Source organism: Heterocephalus glaber, unplaced genomic scaffold, assembly GCF_053883595.1.
Source record: "Heterocephalus glaber isolate CG9 unplaced genomic scaffold, H.glaber_assembly_v1.0 deba00000809, whole genome shotgun sequence".
Classification (NCBI taxonomy): domain Eukaryota; kingdom Metazoa; phylum Chordata; class Mammalia; order Rodentia; family Bathyergidae; genus Heterocephalus; species Heterocephalus glaber.
The window spans coordinates 455,390-475,729 of NW_028258163.1; the positions used below are offsets into that span (position 1 = coordinate 455,390).

Sequence of the window (20,340 nt, forward strand, 5' to 3'; positions counted from 1 at the left end):
ACTTCCCCTTGGAGGAAACCAGGGACAAAAGAAAACAATTCTTACTGCAGATACCAAGGCCAGTGTGAACTTAACACCATTCACACCATCATTACCTTGGCATAACTCTCGGCTGCATCCAGCATCAAGGTCAGGGCCTTCAACAGCAGCTGCTTCAGCTGCTGCCCATCCTTGAGGTTGTCCTCTGCAGGGAAGAAAGGGCACTGCTGAGTCAGTCTGACTCCCAGGTGGGCTCTTCTCTCAGTCATAGTGGCCTGGCCATATTCACAAGGAGGTATGGGTGTCTCACCCAGTTCAAAGTCTGTGGGGCCTGAACTGTGCACATTCTTATAACTACCCTGGAGTAGGAATTGGTGCCCCTCTAGTTCCTTCCTTTGCTCTGAGCATCAAGGAAGGCTTCCATAGCATCAGCATGCAATGGTTCCTGATGGATGACACCCTGGATGCACAGGATCCAAGTCCAAGAGTGCAAATGCTTCCCAAACACCCTCTGTTTCCTGTCTGCATAGCTGGGGCCCAGCTTCAGACAGCCAGCCCTGGGGGTGCTGCAGTGATCTTGCTCACCCCAGGCCTGACACTCGATCAGTTTCAGTTGGATATAGGCAGCTGCCTCATGGTTCTCCCCGATCTCTCGGCACATGCTGAAGCACAGGGCAATCATGTTGTGCTTCTCACTGTCTCCAGGGCGGCAGCGTTTAATGTAGTCCAGCAGGGCTGTCTTCAGGGTCCCACTCTGCCCAGGGGGAAAATGGAATACCAAGATCTCAACCAGGAACTGCACGGCAGGTAGGACTGGCTGAGTCTGGGTTCTGAAAGTTCTTGAAAAACTCCCAAGAAAAAGGAAAAGATGACTAAAACTGAAAATGAATATAGTTTATCCTTTCCTGGGTAAAAGGAAATAGACATGTCCTCTCTGTAAACAGTAAAACATTTCAGAAGGGAGAAGCCTGAAAAACACGCATATGCTGATCTCACAATTGTATTTCTAGGAATCTACCCTAAAGAAATAAGCAGGGAGGGCCAGGGATTTAGCTCAGTGGTTCCACTGCCTGCCTGGCAAGTGCAAGGTCCCAAGTTCGATCCCTGGTACCAAAAAAAAAAAAAGCAGGGAAAAGTATTCAAGTGAATGTAAACAAGCTGGGTGTGGTGCTGCACACCTACAATCCCAGCACTTAAGATTACCAGTTTCAGGCCAGCCTGGGCTGTTACACAGTTCAAGGCGAGCCCACACTATAGAGTGAGACCCTGTCTCAAAAAAAAGAAAAAAAAGGTAATTATATAGAAACAGCCTGAATGTCCAAAATAAAGGTTAAGAGAGTACCTTGTGGCCATTAAAACTGATGTAGGAGGGGCTGGGGATTTAGCTTGGTTTCACTGCCTGCTGCGCAAGTGCAAGGACCGGAGTTCAATCCCCAGTACCAAAAGATAAAAAATAAATAAAACTGATGTAGGAGACTGTGTGTTGATTTGAAGAATAGTTATGGTACATTTACTAAGGGAAAAGAGCAGGCTATTTCCTATCTCTGTGGCGTAAGTTTTGTTAAAATGTACAAATATGTATGTATGCTTTTGAGTAAATTGCAAAGAAAGGGGCTATACCAAGCTTAGCAGCAGTTGTCTCCAGATGGGTAAACACTGAGGACTGTTTTCTGTGTTGTCTTCCAAGTGTCTTACATGGAATATGCATTACTTTTATAATCAGAAAAAGTTATTAAAAGGATATTTAAATGCAGAAACAAAACTGGCTCGAAAAATAGCAATTAAAAAAAAAAATCCTCCACTCCCAAGTTCGATCCCTGGTACCAAAAAAAAAAAAAAAAAAAAGTCCTCCAGGAGGGCTGGGGATTTAGCTCTGTGGTTCCACCGTATGTAAGTGCAAAGGTCTGGAGTTTGGTCCCTGGTACCAAAAAAAAAAAAAAAATCCTCCAAGGGATCTTGAAGATGCACCCATGCGTAGACCTCCTGTCCTGACAGCTAGATTTGGTCTGATGTGAAACTGGCCCACCATTACAGAGATGTTTGACTGGGGCCAGGTTCCCAGAAGCCAAAAGTACACTGTTTTTTAACTCTTCTGAGGTAAAACAAGCAGAGGCAGCACATCAGCCAAATGTGTGATGTGGAACACTGCATGAGCGATGCACCTGGTGTCACAGCATGCCGGGGATGGGCTCCCAAAGGCCCAAAGAACTAAGCAGGGCAGGCTTCTGCTTCCAAGCCTTCCTGGTCATCCTTGTAGAAGGATTTTCTGGTCTGGGCCTTGTCTTTCCTGGTTGGTTCTGGCAGGATACTTTTTCATGGTTTCCTTAAAATTTTTCCACTCAAGCCCTCAGGCACAGTGTCAGAGCCCACCACTTTCAGCATGGCTCTCAGCAAGGGTTCTGCTGCTGTTAGAGAAGGCACTTTCTGAAACAGCAGGCCCTGCAGGGGTCTCTAGCCTGTGGATATCGGTGGCTCATTTGGGCCACACTGAGTGAAGAGGAATTGTCTTGGGTGGCATATAAAACATATGATATGTACCTAGTGTATATAGGTAACAGAACTTCCTTTATTTTTATTTTTATTGGTACTGGAGATCGAACTCAGAACAGGACCTTGTGCTTGCCAGTCAGGCGCGGTGCCACTGAGCTACATCCCCGGCCCTCATTTATTTATTTATATATGTATTTTTGGTACTGGGTATCGAACTCAGGACCTTGTGCTTGTGAGGCAGGGATGGTGACACTGAGCTAAATCCCCAGCCCTGGCCCTCCTTTATTTTTAAATAAAGGACCACAAGTTGGGGATACCTGTTGGAGGTGGTGGGAGAGAAACTTTTCGTTCAGTTTTTGGTTTGTTTTTTTGAGACAGGGTCTGTGCAGTTCAGGCTGGTTTCAAACTTGCAGTGATCCTTATACCTCAGCCTCCCAAATGTTGAGATTATAGGTGTATGCCCACAGCACCCAGCATTTTTTTCAGTAATATCAGCATAACTCCTCCCTGGTCAGCACTCCACTGCAGTGTCGACTTCCCTCCCTGTACCCAAGGGTCCCACCCTGTCTGAGATCATCACTCAGAGAAGCTAAGCCCAGTTCACTGTTCACACCCACCGTATCCAGCTTCTTCCTCATCAGCACTTCAAAGTAGTGTTTTTGATGCAGCAAATCAAATATGTACGTCATCTCATTGTACCTTCCAATGCCAGTGAGGAGCCGGACCTGAGGGGAGGATGCGTGTCAGCATCTCTGGACTCCTTTGAACCAGACCACCTCTTTGTCAGGGCAGCTGCATGCCCAGCTCCCCCCTGTGCTCCCAACAAGGGACTTCTTTGGAGGAATCACAGTGCTAGTCTTTGGAGACACCACTGTGAACTTCCCCTCTGTTGTCTAAGCATGACTACCAAGTAATGTGAAGCTGTTTCCTGGGCAGGCTCTTGCTCTTCCCACTGCTCCTCAACGGCCTATGTGGCAGAGAATTAGGGAAAGCAATGGAGTTCAAACTGTCAACTCATTTACCGTATTCTGGGGAACAGTGAGCCCTCTAGAAGAACTCACTGCCCTGTCATGAGGGTGCAGTGGCCTTGGAACTCTCTCTGCTCCTCTGGAGCTATCTTTGATTCAGACAGAAACCATAACTTGGAGCTGCTGCAGGGTAGGTGGCCCAGCCAACCATGAAACAGATCATGGGATCTAGAGGAGCAGAATTTCCTAAGACCACCTCAGCTCTGAGAAAGCCCCTCATCTCTGCTCCTCTCAAAGGCTGCTTCAGGCCAGAGGGTGGGTGGAGGGGGCTACTCACCACCAGCCCATACTCCTCGTTGGGAGCCAAGTGGTTATCTGTGAGCGTCCGGGCGGCCTGCAGGACTCGCATGATGCCCTCCATATGGCATGTTAGGGTGAAGCAGTGATGAGCCAGGATCAGGAGCTCTGTGGCTGGGGTAGGACACTGGTGAGACAAATTCCTGAAGCCTGGCCACCCACTGTGCCTTCTGCCTGGCAGGGAAGAGGCCTGTGTAGCAAGCTCTCGCTGGCCCCTTTGAGGCCTGGCCACACGAGCTCCCTAGGAAAACCATCTGCTGATCTCGAGGCTCTTCTCCCAGGGCTAAGCACGGGGACTAACTGTCCTCCAAAGTCAGGCAGTGGCCATATTTCCAGAAGGCCCAAAATGAGAACAAGGGATCTTCGAAGCCTTCTGCAGACAAACTGATGGCATTTCTGCCAACATGAATCCAAGGTCTCTCTTCGCTTGCACCTCCATGGAAGGTCTCAGGGGTTCTGGCTCTCTAGACTGGGAAAGATGTGCCTGGGTACAGACTGAAAACTACAAGCTGAGTGTGGTGGCGCACACACCTATGATCCCAGCACTCAGGAGCTGAGGCAGGAGGATCACTGCAGGTTTGAGGCCAGCCTGGGCTACATAGTGAGTTCAAGGCCAGCCTGGGCTACAGAGGAAGACCTTGTCTCAAATTAAAAAAAAAAAAAAAAATGCCTCTTTTGGGGCTTATCAATATGAAAGAGAAATAGGTTTCAGGAAGTGATACACCACCTAAGAGTGAAAGGTGACATTTTTTTACCTGGAGTGAAACTTAGCCAGACATAAAGACATATACACACACTTGTGTGTATGTGTGCACACATACATATATATGCATACACATGCATGTATGTATATATGTCTCAGAAGCCTTTAAAATGAGCACACCCTTGAATCAAGATTTTATCCTAGGGAAATAATTATGGATGGGCACAGAAATATTCATCAGAATGTTTAAAATAGCAAACAGTGGAAACTAAACCCAAAACAGTACAATTATTATTATTTTTTTTTTTTGTAATACTGAGAATTGAACCCAAGGCCTACTCATGCAAGGCCAGTGCCCTATCACTGAACTATATCCCCAGCACCTCCTCTCCCAGCTCTTTTTAAAAAAAATTCAAGAAAAGTCTTGGTAAGTTGTCGAGGCTGGCCTGAAACCTGCAATTCTGCTTTGGTCTCACTCAGTGCTGGGGACAGGTATACAATACCACACAAAGCTAAAGGTTAACTTTTTTTTTCCTTTGGTACAGGGGATCGAACTCAGGACCTTCCGCTTGCAAAGCAGGCAACGGAATCACTGAGCTAAACCCCCGGCAAGGTTAACTTTTTGTGTGTTAAATTTAAGCCTACCTTTGCATACCTTCTAAATTTTCTTCAGTAAACTTATGGCTTTCCACTAAAAACTCACACCCCATGCTGGAGGGCTAGGTATCCAGAGCAAGAACAAGGACCTAAATCAAGTTTTGGAGAGATGACCCTAGGAGACCTTTTGGAAACCTGCTTAGGCTCAAAACATGTAAGAAAAAGGCTGAGAACTTACTGCAAGACAGCTGTCCATTAGGAACAGAGGAAATCTTATCCAGTAACTTCATTCCTACCAAGGTGTGGTCTTGACACAGAGCAGTCAGCTGAAGAAATGTCTGGCTTTCCTCTGCTGGGCTGAACACCTGCTTATGTCCTGCACAGAAAGATGTAGAAACAGGCTGGTTTAACATGGAAGAGTTGGAGAAGGCCAAAAGTATGCTGCCAGAAGTCACTCTCCCCAAGCTGGGCACCAGAGGTCATGTTGAGGGAGCTCCCTCTACAGCAGTCCTGCTGGTGAACTCCAAACCTTGGCCCACAGGACAGAAGCAGTGCCGGGGGAGAGGGCAGAGCTACTCTGAGCATGATCAGAAAATAATTCAAAGCAACAACAAAATAAATGTGATGTGTTCTTTTCCAAGTATGATCTGGAAATGTGAGAGGGCAACATATACGATGCATCCAAATCCTTGATGCTGGGGACCTGAGAGTGCTGTCTGAGAGGCTGGGCCATAGCACCTGTTCCCTCAGATGAGGTCAGCAGCTCCTGCATCACTTCTTCAGCCACAAGTTCAGCCACAGTGTCTGGAGGGAGGCCCTGTGTACTGATGAAGGCCTGGGCACGTCTGCACCGGTCAGGCTGCTGGGAGGCCAGGATTGCATGGAGTAGGGCCTTGCCGCCCTGGGCAGCAACATCTGTGTAGGAACAGCCCAGCTCCTGGGGAGAAGGTAGAGCCAAAGTTATTCTCAGGAGCCAAGAAAAATCAAAAGACAGCTCTGTAGGAAATGGGATGTAGACAGACCCCATTGTTTTCTGAGTTTAAAAATCCCTACTTCCTAGTCCTTTTTATCATTCACCACAGCCAGATTCAAGCAAAAGAAAGGCTTATTATCAGAAAACAGAAAACATCAGATGACTATCTCTTGTTGAACACTGATTGTTTCAAACATAAAAAACATAAGAAAGCAGAATAAAATGCAACAGTACCTTCCCTATTGTTCCCACAACAGCAGCAAAACCTCAAATTTCCAAAGACGTCTAGGAGTCTTCTCTAAGTCCAAGTACTCTGACACTCAGTTTTATTTCCCTCATGCTCTTTCACATCCTGTCCACTGTTTTCTTCCTCAAAACTGCACAGAGCATCCTGGCTGCTCTGGCTCCTGTCTTTATAGTCACTGCACTCCATATGGAATGCTCTATACCGTCAGGAAGAAAACCCAAGACACAGGGTCTAGAAGGAACCCTTATATTCAAATTATCATTTAAATGAAGAGCAAGAGTCCCACTGAGATAAAATGTCTTGCCCTTAGTTTTCTGGGTGGCTGAGCTGTGACCAGGACTCAAGATTGCCCCGGTTCTTGGCCTTTCCTACTATTCCCTGCAGATAGACTCACAGGAGCCAATATCCTGCCAAGAGCTCTGATCCTAGGTCAGCCATGAGGCTAACATTTCCATCTGAAGGGCTGTCATGGCAGTGTTCAAAATCTACCTCCAGTTTCCCCTTCCAGGAGACCTCCCAAGTACCTTGGCAAGTTCATACAGGCAGAGGATCTGCCGGCAGTAGTTCTTCCCATAGAGGCATTTGCTTGTAAGAGTTTCCAGATTTGTCACCACTTCATCACTTGGGGGCACCATCACACATGACTGACTGTCCACACTTGAAGCTGGAAGCAAATACAAGTCAGGAGCTCTAGGTTTGCAGGTTAAGGCCTCTCCCAGGCCCCTGTGACTTTTCCTCTCTGTGTGCAACTCCCTGCATCATGTTTCCATGACTGATAACACCCCGCTGCCCCCGTTTGGGTTCACCCGACAGGGACCCCCTTAAACTCCGTGCATTACCTTCTAGGGTGATCTCGCGCTACAAGAGTCCCAAAGCCACCTAGAGGTCAGCACCGCCTTGCCTACCAAGCTCCTCCACACATACTCCCTCCAACTTTCCCGCATGTCAATAAATCACCAGGCATGTATTTATATTTATATATCTATCTACAAAACACCTCTCCAGTCACTGCCTCAATCTTGGTTTTCATCACCCTGCATGTAAGAGGCTGTTAGCAGTCTTACTGTTAACCTCCCTTCAAGTTCATTAACCACATACTCATTTCCAAAATGCAAATGTACTTTGAAAGTATAGTAAAATTAAAATCCATTCTCAATTTTAAAATAAAAATCTTTAAGCGGGCAATTTGGTTGAGTGGTAGAGGCTCTGAGTTGAATCTTTACTGCTACAACCCCCCGACCCCAAAATGGCCTGAATAGAAGACTTTTTAAATTTGATGATTTCTATTAGGAAAAAAAGTAGGATGTTTATGTAATGTGTGTGTGTGTGTGTGTGTGTGTGTGTGTGTGTGTGTGTGTATGCATCTGTGTGTGTTGCTGGGGATGGAACTAGGAGGGCCTTGTGCATGTAGGGAAGTGTTCTACCACTGAGCTACATCCCCAGTCCTTTATTATTCTGAGACAGTGTCACTAAGTTGTCCGTTCTGGCCTTGGAACTTTCGAGCCTCCTGCCTCATCCTCCCAAGTATTTGGGATTACAGGCATGCATACTGCATCCAAGCAAATAAAAGATATCCTGGGGAATCTGATGGACATCACTCTGAACTCACTTTTTATTCTATATACTTCCGTATTGTTATTTGGTACAATAAATACATTAAGCTGTTGCATTCAAAATACTAAGCAATGTTGGCTGAGCTGGCACACACCTGTGATCCCAACACTTGGGAAGCTGAAGCAGAGGGACAGTGAGTCTGCGATCAGGCTGGGATACATAGTGAGACTGTTTCAAAACCCCAAACAGGACCAGGGATTTAGCTCAGTGGTGCCGCTGCCTGCCTGGCAAATGCAAGGTCCCGAGTTTGATCCCCGGTACCCGCCCCCCACAAAAAACAAGCCAAACCAAAGTAAGTATTAAGCATTATAAAAGTATGCTCTAAAGACAAATGCAATGCAACTCAGACCATGTAATCTGTATTCATCCTTCACTGCAGGGTCCAATTCTAGGTGAGATGAAATAAACCTCACTCCACACTATCTCCCTCTGAATTCAAACTGAAACCTGGAAGCAATATGAGAGAGAGGACAGAGGAGAGAGGAGAGAGGAGAGAGGGACCCCCTCACCCCAGGCAAGTGCAAGCATGAGAGCACTCAATCAAGCACACACTCTGGGAAAAGCCCTCCGGAGCCAGTTCTAAAGGCAAGAAAGGGAGCCCACTCTACCCTGGCCCAGCTCCTAAGAATGCCCTGGGCAGTGTTGGCAGAGGCTTCAGTGGCAGCTGGAATTGAGCCAACTCAGAGACAGGAAGCTTCTTTTCTAAGTAGAGGTGCTCTGGGCTCAAGAGGGTGGATTAGACTCCTACTGGAACTGGCACTTCTCTCCCTTACTGGGGTCTGATGTGGGCGAGATCAGGGAACACGTGACAGAGTAGGTCTAATCCTTCGGCACTGGGCTAGAGGACAGAAAAGGGAAGCCTCAGAGAAACAGAAGCTATCTGGAAGAGACACAGGAAAGCAGCCCAGCGAAATGTTTATTACCGCAGGGCTCACTCCTGGGCTGTACATGATGGTCTGAGCCTAACTAGCACACTGAACCTCTGAAAGCTGCAATAACCTGCACACCACTACCAGGGACACCAAGCTCGGGTGCACCCACTGCCAAGGACACGCCCTGATGCCAACTACAGCCCACAGAGCCCATCCCGAAGTACGCAGGTCTGCTAGAGAACGCCAACATTCTTAACGGGACTTCAATAAAACTCAGACTTTCAATGAGTATATTTGCATGTAAACTACTCAAAATATCCAGGGATGCAACTCCCAAAAAAAAGGATACAAAGAAGCTGAAAAATCTCAGCTCACCAGGAAAAAAAGAAAAAAGAAAAAGATGCCAACCAGCATGAAAATGACATACATGTTGAAACTATATGATAAAGACTTCAAGGCAGCTACTAATGAATGTTCTGACAAGCAACTGTATATGGTCTTGGCACAAATTGAAATACAGAATTCTTAGCAAAGAAACAGAAGATAACAAAGAACAACAGAAATTTCAGAACTGAAAAACTGAAATTTAAAAATCATAGAAATAAATAACTCAACTGCAGATGAAAATGACAGAGGAAGGGCTCAGTGAAACTGAAGATAGACCAATAGAAATTATGCAATCCAAAAAGAGAAAAATATGTGGAAAAAGGCTGAACAAAGCCTCAGTCATTTATAAGAGAATAGCAAAGTTCTAAATTTGTTAACACTGAAGTCCCAGGAGGAAAGGAGAAAGATTATTGTACTAAAATTGTTTTCAAAAAATGAAGGCTGAACCATGGGTGGTGACGCCTACCTGTAATCCCAGCACTCAGGAGGCTGAGGCAGGAGGATCACAAGGTTGAGGTCAGCCTGGGTAACAGAGTGAGACCTTGTCATAATTTTTAAAAAAGAGTGAATATTTTTCAAATTTGACAAGATATAAACATATATTTAAGAAATTCAGCAGGCCAGGGATTTAGCTCAGTGGATCCACCGCCTGCCTTGCAAGTGCAAAGACCCGAGTTCAATCACCAGTACCAAAAAAAAAAAAAAAAGAAATTCAGTGAATCCCACAGAGTAAACCTAATGAAATATATACTAAAATTCTTAAAGCAACCAAAAATATATGTATACTATGTATAAGTGAACAATGACTCAAAAAACTATAGATTTTTCATCAAGATACTGTGGAGGCCTAAAGAAAGTAAAAATTTCTTTTCTTTCTCTCTCTTTCCCCCTTCCTTCCCCTTTTCTCTCCAACCCCTGTCTTGGAACTATATTTTAAAGTCCTAGAAATCCCAATTAATTTTAAATACTCAGAAAAATCTTTTAGACAGGGTCTTGCTATGAGGCTCAAGCTGGCCTCAAACTTGTGATCCTCCTGCCTCAGCCTTCCAGACTGCTGCATGAGCCACCATGCCTGGCTGAAAACATTCTTTAGAAATGAAAGTGATATAGAGATATTCTTAGGCGAAGAAACAAAACAAAACAAAAAAGCAAACCTAAATCTGTTGCTAGCAAGACAGCTCTAAAAGAATTACTGAATTAAGTCCTTCAGACTAAAGAAAAAAGAGACTAGAAGGAATTTTGGGAACATGAGGAATAAAACAAGAGCAAGAGAAAGTTTAAGTATTTGATTAAATATAGATTATTCTCATATTTTAAAAAATATGTATTTCCAGTTAAAAGCAAAAGTTACAGCATTGTTTGATGGGGTTTTCCATGTGTGGAGATGTAATATAAGAAGATTAAGAAAAAAAGAAAAAAGACAACTAGGATGGAACGCAAGGATAGGAAGGATCCGGTGTGGATAGGGTTCAGGTTCACCCAGATACAGAAAGTAACCTGAAAAATGAATCCTCTAGATTGAATCAAAATATCCAGGCTGTTGAAAAGGGGAAGCCCCTGGTCCACAGTGCCCCCAACAGCCTTCACCCAACCACACCACAGCACAGTTTGCAGCCAGGAGGGGTCCAGAGGGATGCCCCAGGCTGGCAGTTAAACAGTCCGAGGTGGTAACAGGAGCTGTGCGCCCCCAGCCACAGCAACTGCCTGAGGGCCTTTGTTTGTTTCCTGCTTGCTTGTCTGGGTTTTCTTGTCTTGCTTCTAAATTAATATTATTTTAAAAGGTTTTTCTTTAGTCCCCTCTTTTAGTCTTTCTTCTCTTTTAAACTTTCCTCCCTATTCTTTTTTGTTCTTCCTCATTTCCCCAATTCTCTTATCTTCCCTGTTTTCCTCTCCACCTTTCATACAACATCCATACAGCAGGTGCCTTTATTTACGCAAAAGAGAGTAATAACTGATCAGTGCTTTAACTTGAATGGTACCGTTCATGGCCATACCAGGTACCCCTTAACAGAACTGTGTTTAGAGGATCCAAACAAAACGAACTATGAATACAGTAAGTTTCCGGGAACCACACTGCTCCCTTCAATCCGTAAGCACATTTCTTTCCCTTGACATTGCTCCCCCCAACTCCACAAACATTCTCTCAAACTCCCAAACACTGGCCCTTTACTCCACCTATAAAAATAACTTCCTCAGAGTCCCAGTTTCTTATCTACTTTTCACCCACTGACATTTCTTACTCCTTCTCTTCTGACTTACCCCTTTCATTCCCCCTTTACTCTCTCCTCCCCCCGCTTCATATTACAGACTAACCACCTAATACTTATAGATTATAGTATGATCTATAAGGGGCACTGATAAAAGGATGAAATTGTCAAAACAAGTTTTAATGTTTATGACTGTATGATCTGTAGATGCTGTTATAACCAGCAGGAATTCTCTCCTTACAACAGTGACTGGGTCCCAACTCAATTAAACTGAATAGGTTAAAGTGGCAGACAACAGTTCTTGACAAATGAAGCCAAGATCACATCACTGGAAAACAACCTAACTAAAATGATCTTCACACCAGTAACAAAGTTTGCATTCAACCAATCAGCACACACACAAACAAGAACATGAAAAAACAAGGTAACAAAATGCCTCTGAAGACTCCCAGCTCTCCCAAAGCAGGTAAGAGACACCAGATGAAGAGGAAATTAAACACCAAATAGCTGAACTGTAGGAAAAGATAAAAGGGAAAGCAAAGAAACTTGGCAAGCTCAAAGATGATATAACCAAACTGACAATGGAGTTAAACTGACCAATGTGTTTAAAGATCAGTCAAATTAAAAAATTAGAAGAGATAATCAAAACTATTCAAAACATGAATGACAGATTAACCACAGAAGTAGAGTCCATGAAAAGGTACCAAAGAGAAATCTCAGAGATAAAAAGTCCTGCTTAGCATATCAACAAGGGAAGTGACCAATATGAGGACAGTGTTAGACCTCAAGGATGGATGGGATCATGTACTCAGGAGATACTTAAAAAATCAAGACAGCAAGGAAAATTCATCTAACAGCTACTAGAAGATGGTAAGACTAACTGGAGTTAAAGAAAAATTAGACAGCAGCACATATGGAAGAAAAAATTTATTCACAGAAATCACAGAAAACTTTCTAAGTATGGGGGGAAACACTCAACATACAAATAAGTGAGGCATATAGAAACTCAAATGATGACGAGAGAAGAAACTACCCAGGACACCGGTCAAAATCCCAGAAGTTGCAGTTCTACTTCCGGTGTAGGAGGTGGTGACACTGGGACCAGCAGAGGTGGTGGCCTTGGGATCTGTGGGTGGCAACTCTGAGATGGTGAGGCGCAGCACCTGAAGACCAGGCATCCCCCAAGGGCCAACCTCTCGGGGCTGAGATGGTGAGCACAGCAGAGCTCCTCTAGGAGCCTTTTGTGGCAGATGAGTATACTGGACATCTTGTATGGAGAATCCCAGGAGGAGGTTCTAGAGGTGGGCCTGAAACTTTCGATCCTAAAAGATTATTAGAAGAATTTGTAAATCATATTCAAGAACTCCAGTGGATGGATGAAAGGATTCGAAGGAAAATAGAGAAATTAGAGCAAAAATGTCAGAAGGAAGCCAAGGAATTTGCCAAGAAGACAGACACAAGAGCTTCAGAAAAGCAATTAGGTTACCTTTTCACATTTCCAAACACTAGATGACCACATGTAGCAATCAAAGTGTGTGGCTTTGGAGGCCAGTTGGAAGGGGTAAACACACTAGACAACAGGCAGTGGAGGCTAGAAATTGATGAAATACTTTAATGAGTTTCTAGATGGAGAAATGAAATCTGAGGTTTTTACTAATTCTGAAAAGAAGGAGGCAGCACACATGATTCAGAAGTTGCACCTAATTACCCAGGAGTTACCTTTTGATAGATTTTTCAGAAGTAAAATCCCAAATTGCAAGTAAATACCATGATTTAGAAGGCCAACTGATTCAGGAATTTACTAGTGCTCAAAGAAAAGGTGAAATCTCTAAAATGAGGGAAGTAGTAGCAGGGCTACTTCATTTTGTTTGAATTCCTTTTTTTTTGGTACTGGGGATTGAACTCAGGACCTTGTGCTTGCCAGGCAGGCACGGTGCCACTGAGCTAAATCCCAGGCCCAGGGCTACATCATTTTAAGGGTTATTCTCACTGTGCTGATGTTTATACAAAGCAGTGCCAGAAGGGTGCTTACTTGAGAAATGGTATATTTGAAGATGCAGCAATACTCTGTCAATGGGCAAACAAGCAAGTTGGAGATACCTTTAGTAATCCAGAAATAGTACTGGCTAAACTTATTCAAAACGTATTTGAAATCAAACTACAGGGGTTTTTTTTGAAAGATCAGATGGAAGAATATAGGAAACCAGATGGAGAACAGTATCTCAAAAATCTCTACGATTTATATACAAGAACCATGATCTTTCCAGCAAGTTGATTTTGTTTTTCTTTTGGTACCAGGGATTAAACTGGGTCCTTGTGCTTGCAGGGCAGGTGGTGGAACCTCAGAGCTAAATCCCCCGCCCTCCAGCAAGTTGATAAGAGTTTAATTTAGGTACTGATACAAACTTTCTTGTCTTAGCTTATCAGATCCATTTTTATTTCCTATTTGGAGAACTATATTGAGGCTGAGACCGGTTTTTTGAAAAGCAGAAGTGTTATCCTGTAATGCTATTATGATTTAAAAAATAATCAAAAGAGATCCATTGGCACAGAGGTAGTCAAGATTTGCAAGAGAGAATTAGACAGTGTACCAGCTCACCACTGGGGCCAACTATTGCTACTCATGGGGAAACTATCCTATCCCAAGAAGTGCTAGTTAAGCCTTTTTTTTTTTTAAGTACTGGGGATCGGACTCAGGACCTTGCGCTTGAGAGGCAGGCCGTGGAACCACTGAACTAAATCCCCAGCCCTGTTTTTCATTTTTTTAACAAGCAGTTTAATGATCATCTCATGCCACTAAGAAGCTCTTAAATTATCTAAATGGCTTCAGAAGAAAAAAGAAATAATTGAACAAATGGGGATGAAATTGGATACTGGCATTGACAGGACATTAAATTGTATGATTGGGGAAATGAAGCATATCTTGGCTGTGAACAAAAGAAAACAGATTTTAAGCCAGAAGATGAAAACAATGTTTTAATTCAACATACTTTTACCTTTGTAAAAGTCTGCACTTATGTAAGAGAAAGCAAGCGGAGATCAAAAATTCCATGGATGGGAAAAATGTGGATACAGTTTTGATGGAGCTTGGAGTGCATTTTCATTGACTTATTTATGAACACCTTCAACAATATTCCTGTAGTTGTATTTGTGGCATGTTAGCAATTTGTGATAGCTGAAGGAAGTCTGCCAAAGACTTCATGCTTCCAATCATATACATCATTTTGATACTCTGCATGCACTCTGCAACCTTCTTGTAGTTGCAAAGTCTGCTCAGGAGAACAACTCGCTGATCTGGACAAGAACATACTTCACTCCTTCATATAATTTTGTGCTGACTATAGATCTGCCCGCCTTGTTAGACACTTTAAATTTAACCTCAGCTGAGGTTAAATTTACAAAGCAAATGTGTTATACTTCAGCAGGCCTCAGCTGATAGAAAGCACAGAAGATTCCTTTTGACACAGCCAATATTTTATGCAAAAATGACTGTTTGGAAGAAAACAGCCATACTTACCCTTGAGGTTTTATTTGAAATTTGGACACCACTAGCTATATTTACTTTTTTCATGCCAAGTTGAATTTTAATTCCATTCTTGAATTTATAAATTTCAAATTCTGTAAAAATACACGTCACTGTTTTTCATTCTGGAAAATGTTGGTGTCAGAAGACATGCAGTTTTACCAGATCTCTGGTTCTAGTTCTTTCACATATTCCATTTGGGAATTTTACTATCCCATTTGCATTACTAGTAGGTAAAATACAACAAAACCACATTTATTATTCACCAATTTAAAATTTTCAGTGTAGGTATTAATCAAATTATTGTAGATTTTCCTAAAGAATTTGTTGACTCAAAGATTAACAAATATAATTTCTGTAGTTTCGTTGATTGAATTTTTTCTGACATACAACAATTCCAAAAAAATGTTATAAACTAAAATGATGAAATGTTTTATGTAGACATTAGGAGTGAATCACAATACATCTGCTTTCTGGGTAAAACTTAAAAGTTTATTGTTTCTTATTTGGTAAGTAGATTTTAAGTTAATTCTAGTTAAGACACTGATAAACTACCTTATTTTATATTTCACTTAATGTAGAGACCGTAACTCAAGGACTATATTTATTAATATTGAAAGGGAAATAAAGAAGTGAGGGATAGTCTAAATGGTACATATGAGATATAAATGTTTAGGAACAATGTAGTTCTTTAAGATTTTTATCTTACTGCTAAACTTGAATAAGATGTGATGGCTAATAAAAAATGAGAAATCAGAGACATTTATAGCTAAATGGATGCACATTGAGGCGATACTCTTAAGTGAAATAAATAGGACACACGTGTAAATACCGAATAGTTTCTCTAGTGTGAGAAACTGAAAGTGTAAATTAGGACTAAAAGATATAATAGATAATGTGAAATAGGAAGAAAAGGGGCAAAGGGGAAGGGGAAGTGGGAGGGGTAGGGGAAAGGAAAGAAGGGAATCAGAATGAGAGTAATATGAGAAGGGAATAATATGAGAAAATGAAAAACTGGAAACAAAGTCTGTAAATAGGGAGGGATGGAGGGGTTGAGGGAGGGCAGGAAAGGGGGAAAAATAAGAACCAAGAGACTATGTAAAGGTGCAAATTTCCAATGATGAATGTCATTATATTGTATACCTAAAATGTACCAATTAAAAGAAAAAGATGTGGGCCGGGGATTTAGCTCAGTGGTTTCGCCGCCTGCTGCGCAAGCGCAAGAACCCGAGTTCGATCCCCAGTACCAAAAAAAAAAAAAAAACAAAAAGAAAAGATGTGATGGCTAAACATGCAGGTAATTTTCTATTTTAAGAGGAACTGGGAATTGATAGGTAATATTATATATTCTAAGTTTGCACATAAGCTTTGCAAAGACTGGTTACCTTTCAGATCTGTAGTTTCTTTCATTATCCTTTTTCAAGGCATTTCCAAAATTATTCCTACTTGGATATGGTTAACTGAATTGGCTTAACCACTTACCAGTCCAATTATTTAAATACAGGATGACCAAAAATTGCATATTTAAATTAGATTTTATAAGATAACAGGAAATATAAAAATGGCAATCTTATCAAATTTACTCAGTACAAGAATCAACTGGTTGAAATGACACCTGCCTGAGTGATGCTCAGGATGCTCCATGCGTAAACAAACACACTGCCTGAATGACACTTGAGGTACGCTGTTAAGTGGTCAATGTGGTGACACAATGAACTACTTATGAAATTTTAAACTCAAAATAAAAATTTAGAAAGGCCATTGCTTTATAACCCTTACTGAGGTTTGTATAATGCAGTGTTTCAGCTTCCACTGTGTTGCTCCCAGCCTTCTAAGAACCAGATAAACTTCTTTTCTGAGGCTCACTACTACTCTTCTTTGGGGCAGTATCCTCTCGTGCTCAAAACTTTTTAATGTTCAGTTCATTCTTGCCAATTTTCTCATAAATATAGGTCTTTTGGCCTATGTTTGGGATATCAATTTTTCTTCTCAGAATGTGATTCTAAATGGTTATCAATTTTACAAAACCTTCCAGGTCCACAGCTAACTACTGTTTAAATTACCATTAACAGAATTTTTTCATTTTCTGTTTAGCCCAGTGTAATCAAGATATGCAAGGGAAATGAAGTATGCCAAGTGTTGTCAAAGCATTTTAGGACACTATGGCAGCAGGCTTTCCAGATTTGTATTCTTAGCCAAGGGAGAGCCAGAACAGGTTTTGGATACAAAGAAAAAGTCGTATGCTTGTACTATTGTCACTTTAGAAATCTCTGATGCGAATTCAAATTATATCTGTTACTTAAAGCCAACAATTTTATGGCAGCAGTTTTTGGGGTTTTTTTGGTAATGGGAATCGAACTCAGGGCCTCATGCTTGCCAGGCAGGTGCTGCACCACTCAGCTACATCCCTAGCTCTGGCAGTAGTTGGTTTTTTTTTTGGGTACCCGGGATTGAACTCAGGACCTTACATTTGCGAGGCAGGCAGCTGCGGAACCACTGAGATAAATCCCCAGCCCTCTTTTTGTTATAATTGATAGAAAAGATGCATCTTAGACTTGGAATTGTTACACCTCTAGGCAGTGTGTATAAGGACTTGTCACTAGGTTGGCAACAGAAGGGTGGAAATAAACATACAAGAGGGCCAGGGATTTAGCTCAGTGGCACCGCACCTGCCTCGCAAGCACAAGGTCCTGAGTTCGATCCCTGGTACAAAAAAAAAAAGAGATGTGTGCAAAGTGTTCAGATTTACATTTTAGCGAAAGGAATCAAAGTGTGTCTTCTAGCTACACGTTAATAAGTCAATGGGAATATGCCTTCTTGCTAATATCTTAACAGTAGAGATCTGATAACTATCAGACACATGGCTTGGTGTACTCTGTTGCTTTATGTCTCATTTTAAATTGAGCATTAAGGGAATGCAGTATTGTAATTGTAACTTTGCCAATTCTTCGATCTAGAGGCCTGTTGCCATTTTATCTTCAGTGAAATTTTGTTCCCAAAGGAAGAATTACAATTTTTTAAAACAATAAATTTTATTTTATCCCATTCCCCCTTCCCCTTATGCCCCCTCCTCTCCTTATGTACAAAAGCTCTGTTTCTAGTTTTTCTCTTTTCACTTTTTTTCTTGTCCCTTCCTTCCTTTCTCTCTCCCTTCTCCTTGTTCCCTTTCCCACTTCTCAATATCTATTATACACTGTAGTCCTTATTTCCACTTTTGGTCTCTTACACCGAACAAACAATGAAGGAGGTATTTAAACACGTGTGTCCGATTTATTTCACTTGAAGAGTATGATCTCAAGGTCTATCCATTTAACTATAAATGTCTGAAGCTCATAGGATTACCATTTTTTTCTAACAAATTGAATTGGTGTAGTATGTTCTTAGTTATCAAAAATACTCTTGTAGCTTTGGTATTTTGAACTGGTGAGTATTCATGATGTGTGGAAGGAAAAGCATGACCCACACTATACAAACTCAGTCGCAAAAAATGGCATGCTGTGTACGTACACGAGACCTAGAAGAATACATCCAGCTAAGCTGCTTATGACTGGGAATAACTGTTCTTTGCTTCTTGTGTTTTGTTTCCTGTAATGCACATACTAACTTTAAAAAAAATAAAGACTATTTTTAAAACAAAACAAAAAAATGGTGCTGAGAAAACTGGTTACACTCACGCAGAAGATTGAATCTGGACAGTATCTTATCACCTTACACCAAAATAAAACCAAAATGGATCAAAGACAGAAATATTAAAACAATCTCCTGGAAGATAAAATAGGTAAAACTCTTGAAGATTCAGGAAGGGACTTTCTGAACAGAACCCCAATTGCACAAGTAATAGCAACAAGAATCAACAACCGGGATTATAACAAATCAAAAAGCTTGTGCATTAGCAAAGGAAACAACTAACAGAGTGAAGAAACTACCTATAGGGGAAAAATTTTGCTAGGTTTTCCTCACACAGAGGGCTAATATCTAGAATATACAAAGAGCTGAGGAAATAATCAGATCCCCTCAATAAAAGACCCAATCAAAAAATGGGCAGCCCCAAGTTTGATCCCCGGTACCAAAAAAAAAAAGGGCAGCTGAAATGAATAGACACTTCTCAGAAGAAGTATATTTTTTAGTGGGGTTTTTTTTTGGGGGGGGGTACCAGGGATCAAACTTGGGACCTTGCGCTTGCAAGGCAGGTGGCAGAACCACTGAGCTAAATCCCTGGCCTCTCAGAAGAAGTATAAATGGTCAACAAATACATGAAAAAATGCTCATCATCTCTAGCCATCAGAGAAATGCAAAGTAAAACAACACCTGAGATTCCATCTTAATCCAGAAAGAGTGGCTATCATCAAAAACCAAATAATAATAACAAATGCTGGCAAGGCTGCTGGGAAAAGAGCACCCTTTGACATTTTTGATGGGAATCTAAACTAGTACAACCACAGTGGAAACTCCTAAAAAAAAATCTAAAACTAGAAATTCCATTTGACCCAGCTACGCCCTTCCTGGGTATCTTCTCAAAAGAGTTAAAGACAGTATATCACAGTGATACATGCATACCCATGTTTATATCAGCACAACTCATAACAGCTAAATCTTGCAATCAGCCAACAGACGAATGGTACAGAATATGTGCTATTTATACACAATGGAGTACTACTCTGCCACAACAGATAAACTTGAGTCATTTGTAGGAAAGTGGATGCACCTTGAGACCATAAGGATAAGTGAAATAAATGAGCTTAATACACACCTTGAATATCACATGGTTTCTTATATGAGAAATCCAAAATATAAATAATAAAAAAACAGACAACAAGAAACAGGGAGATAGATATTTTGCAGATGGGAAGGGGATGTAGATAATGGAGGGAGCAGTGAGGTGAGGAGGGGAAGGGGGAAAAAGGAATTAAGACTTGTTAAGTACATGTACATACTCCCTATGATAATATGAACATTATGAACTGTAAACATACCAATAAAAGATAAATATACCATTCATTTAAAAAAGTGTATGTCATAATTCCTTAAATAATTAACCAAGTATACCAAGATATATAAATGAAGTCACAATAAATTAAAATGGGAGACTAAAAAATGTTTAAATAACCCAAAAAACAGGAAGAAAGGTTTTCTAAAAAACCGTAAGCCAGGTGTGGCACACACCTGTAATCTCAGTACTCTGGGAGGCTGAGGCAGGAGGACCACAAGTTCAAGCCCAACCTTGGCAACTTAGCAAGATTCTGCCTCAAAAAATAAAAAAATACGAAAGGGCTGGGGATGTTGTTCAGTGTAAAGACCCTAGATTTAATCCCCAGTACCATAAAACAAAAATTACAGATCACTATTTTTCAAAAAACAAAAATCTTTAGCAAAATAGCCAATCAATTCCAGGTATATAAAAAAGGATAATGTACCAAGACCAA

General features: G+C 41.7%; 1 protein-coding gene and 2 pseudogenes across 11 annotated transcripts in view; 2 read left to right on the top strand and 1 right to left on the bottom strand.

The window, feature by feature from the left end:
* The window catches only part of Spg11 (SPG11 vesicle trafficking associated, spatacsin), a 127,668-nt gene that overhangs the window by 26,729 nt on the left and 80,599 nt on the right, over positions 1–20,340 (bottom strand). For all 11 annotated transcript variants that reach the window (XR_015449734.1, XR_015449728.1, XR_015449727.1 and 8 more), the window contains 7 exons: positions 6,839–6,978; positions 5,833–6,031; positions 5,333–5,470; positions 3,775–3,908; positions 3,087–3,194; positions 565–733; positions 96–184 (listed from right to left, as the gene is read on the bottom strand). Coding sequence is in view for 1 of the 11 variants with exons in the window: in XM_004861718.4 (XP_004861775.2) it covers positions 96–184; positions 565–733; positions 3,087–3,194; positions 3,775–3,908; positions 5,333–5,470; positions 5,833–6,031; positions 6,839–6,978 (977 nt within the window). In the remaining 10 variants the exon portion in view is untranslated. The remainder of the gene's footprint in view (positions 1–95; positions 185–564; positions 734–3,086; positions 3,195–3,774; positions 3,909–5,332; positions 5,471–5,832; positions 6,032–6,838; positions 6,979–20,340) is intronic.
* LOC147828991 (exocyst complex component 5 pseudogene) lies at positions 6,975–14,208 on the top strand (annotated as a pseudogene).
* LOC147828992 (exocyst complex component 5 pseudogene) lies at positions 13,434–14,781 on the top strand (annotated as a pseudogene).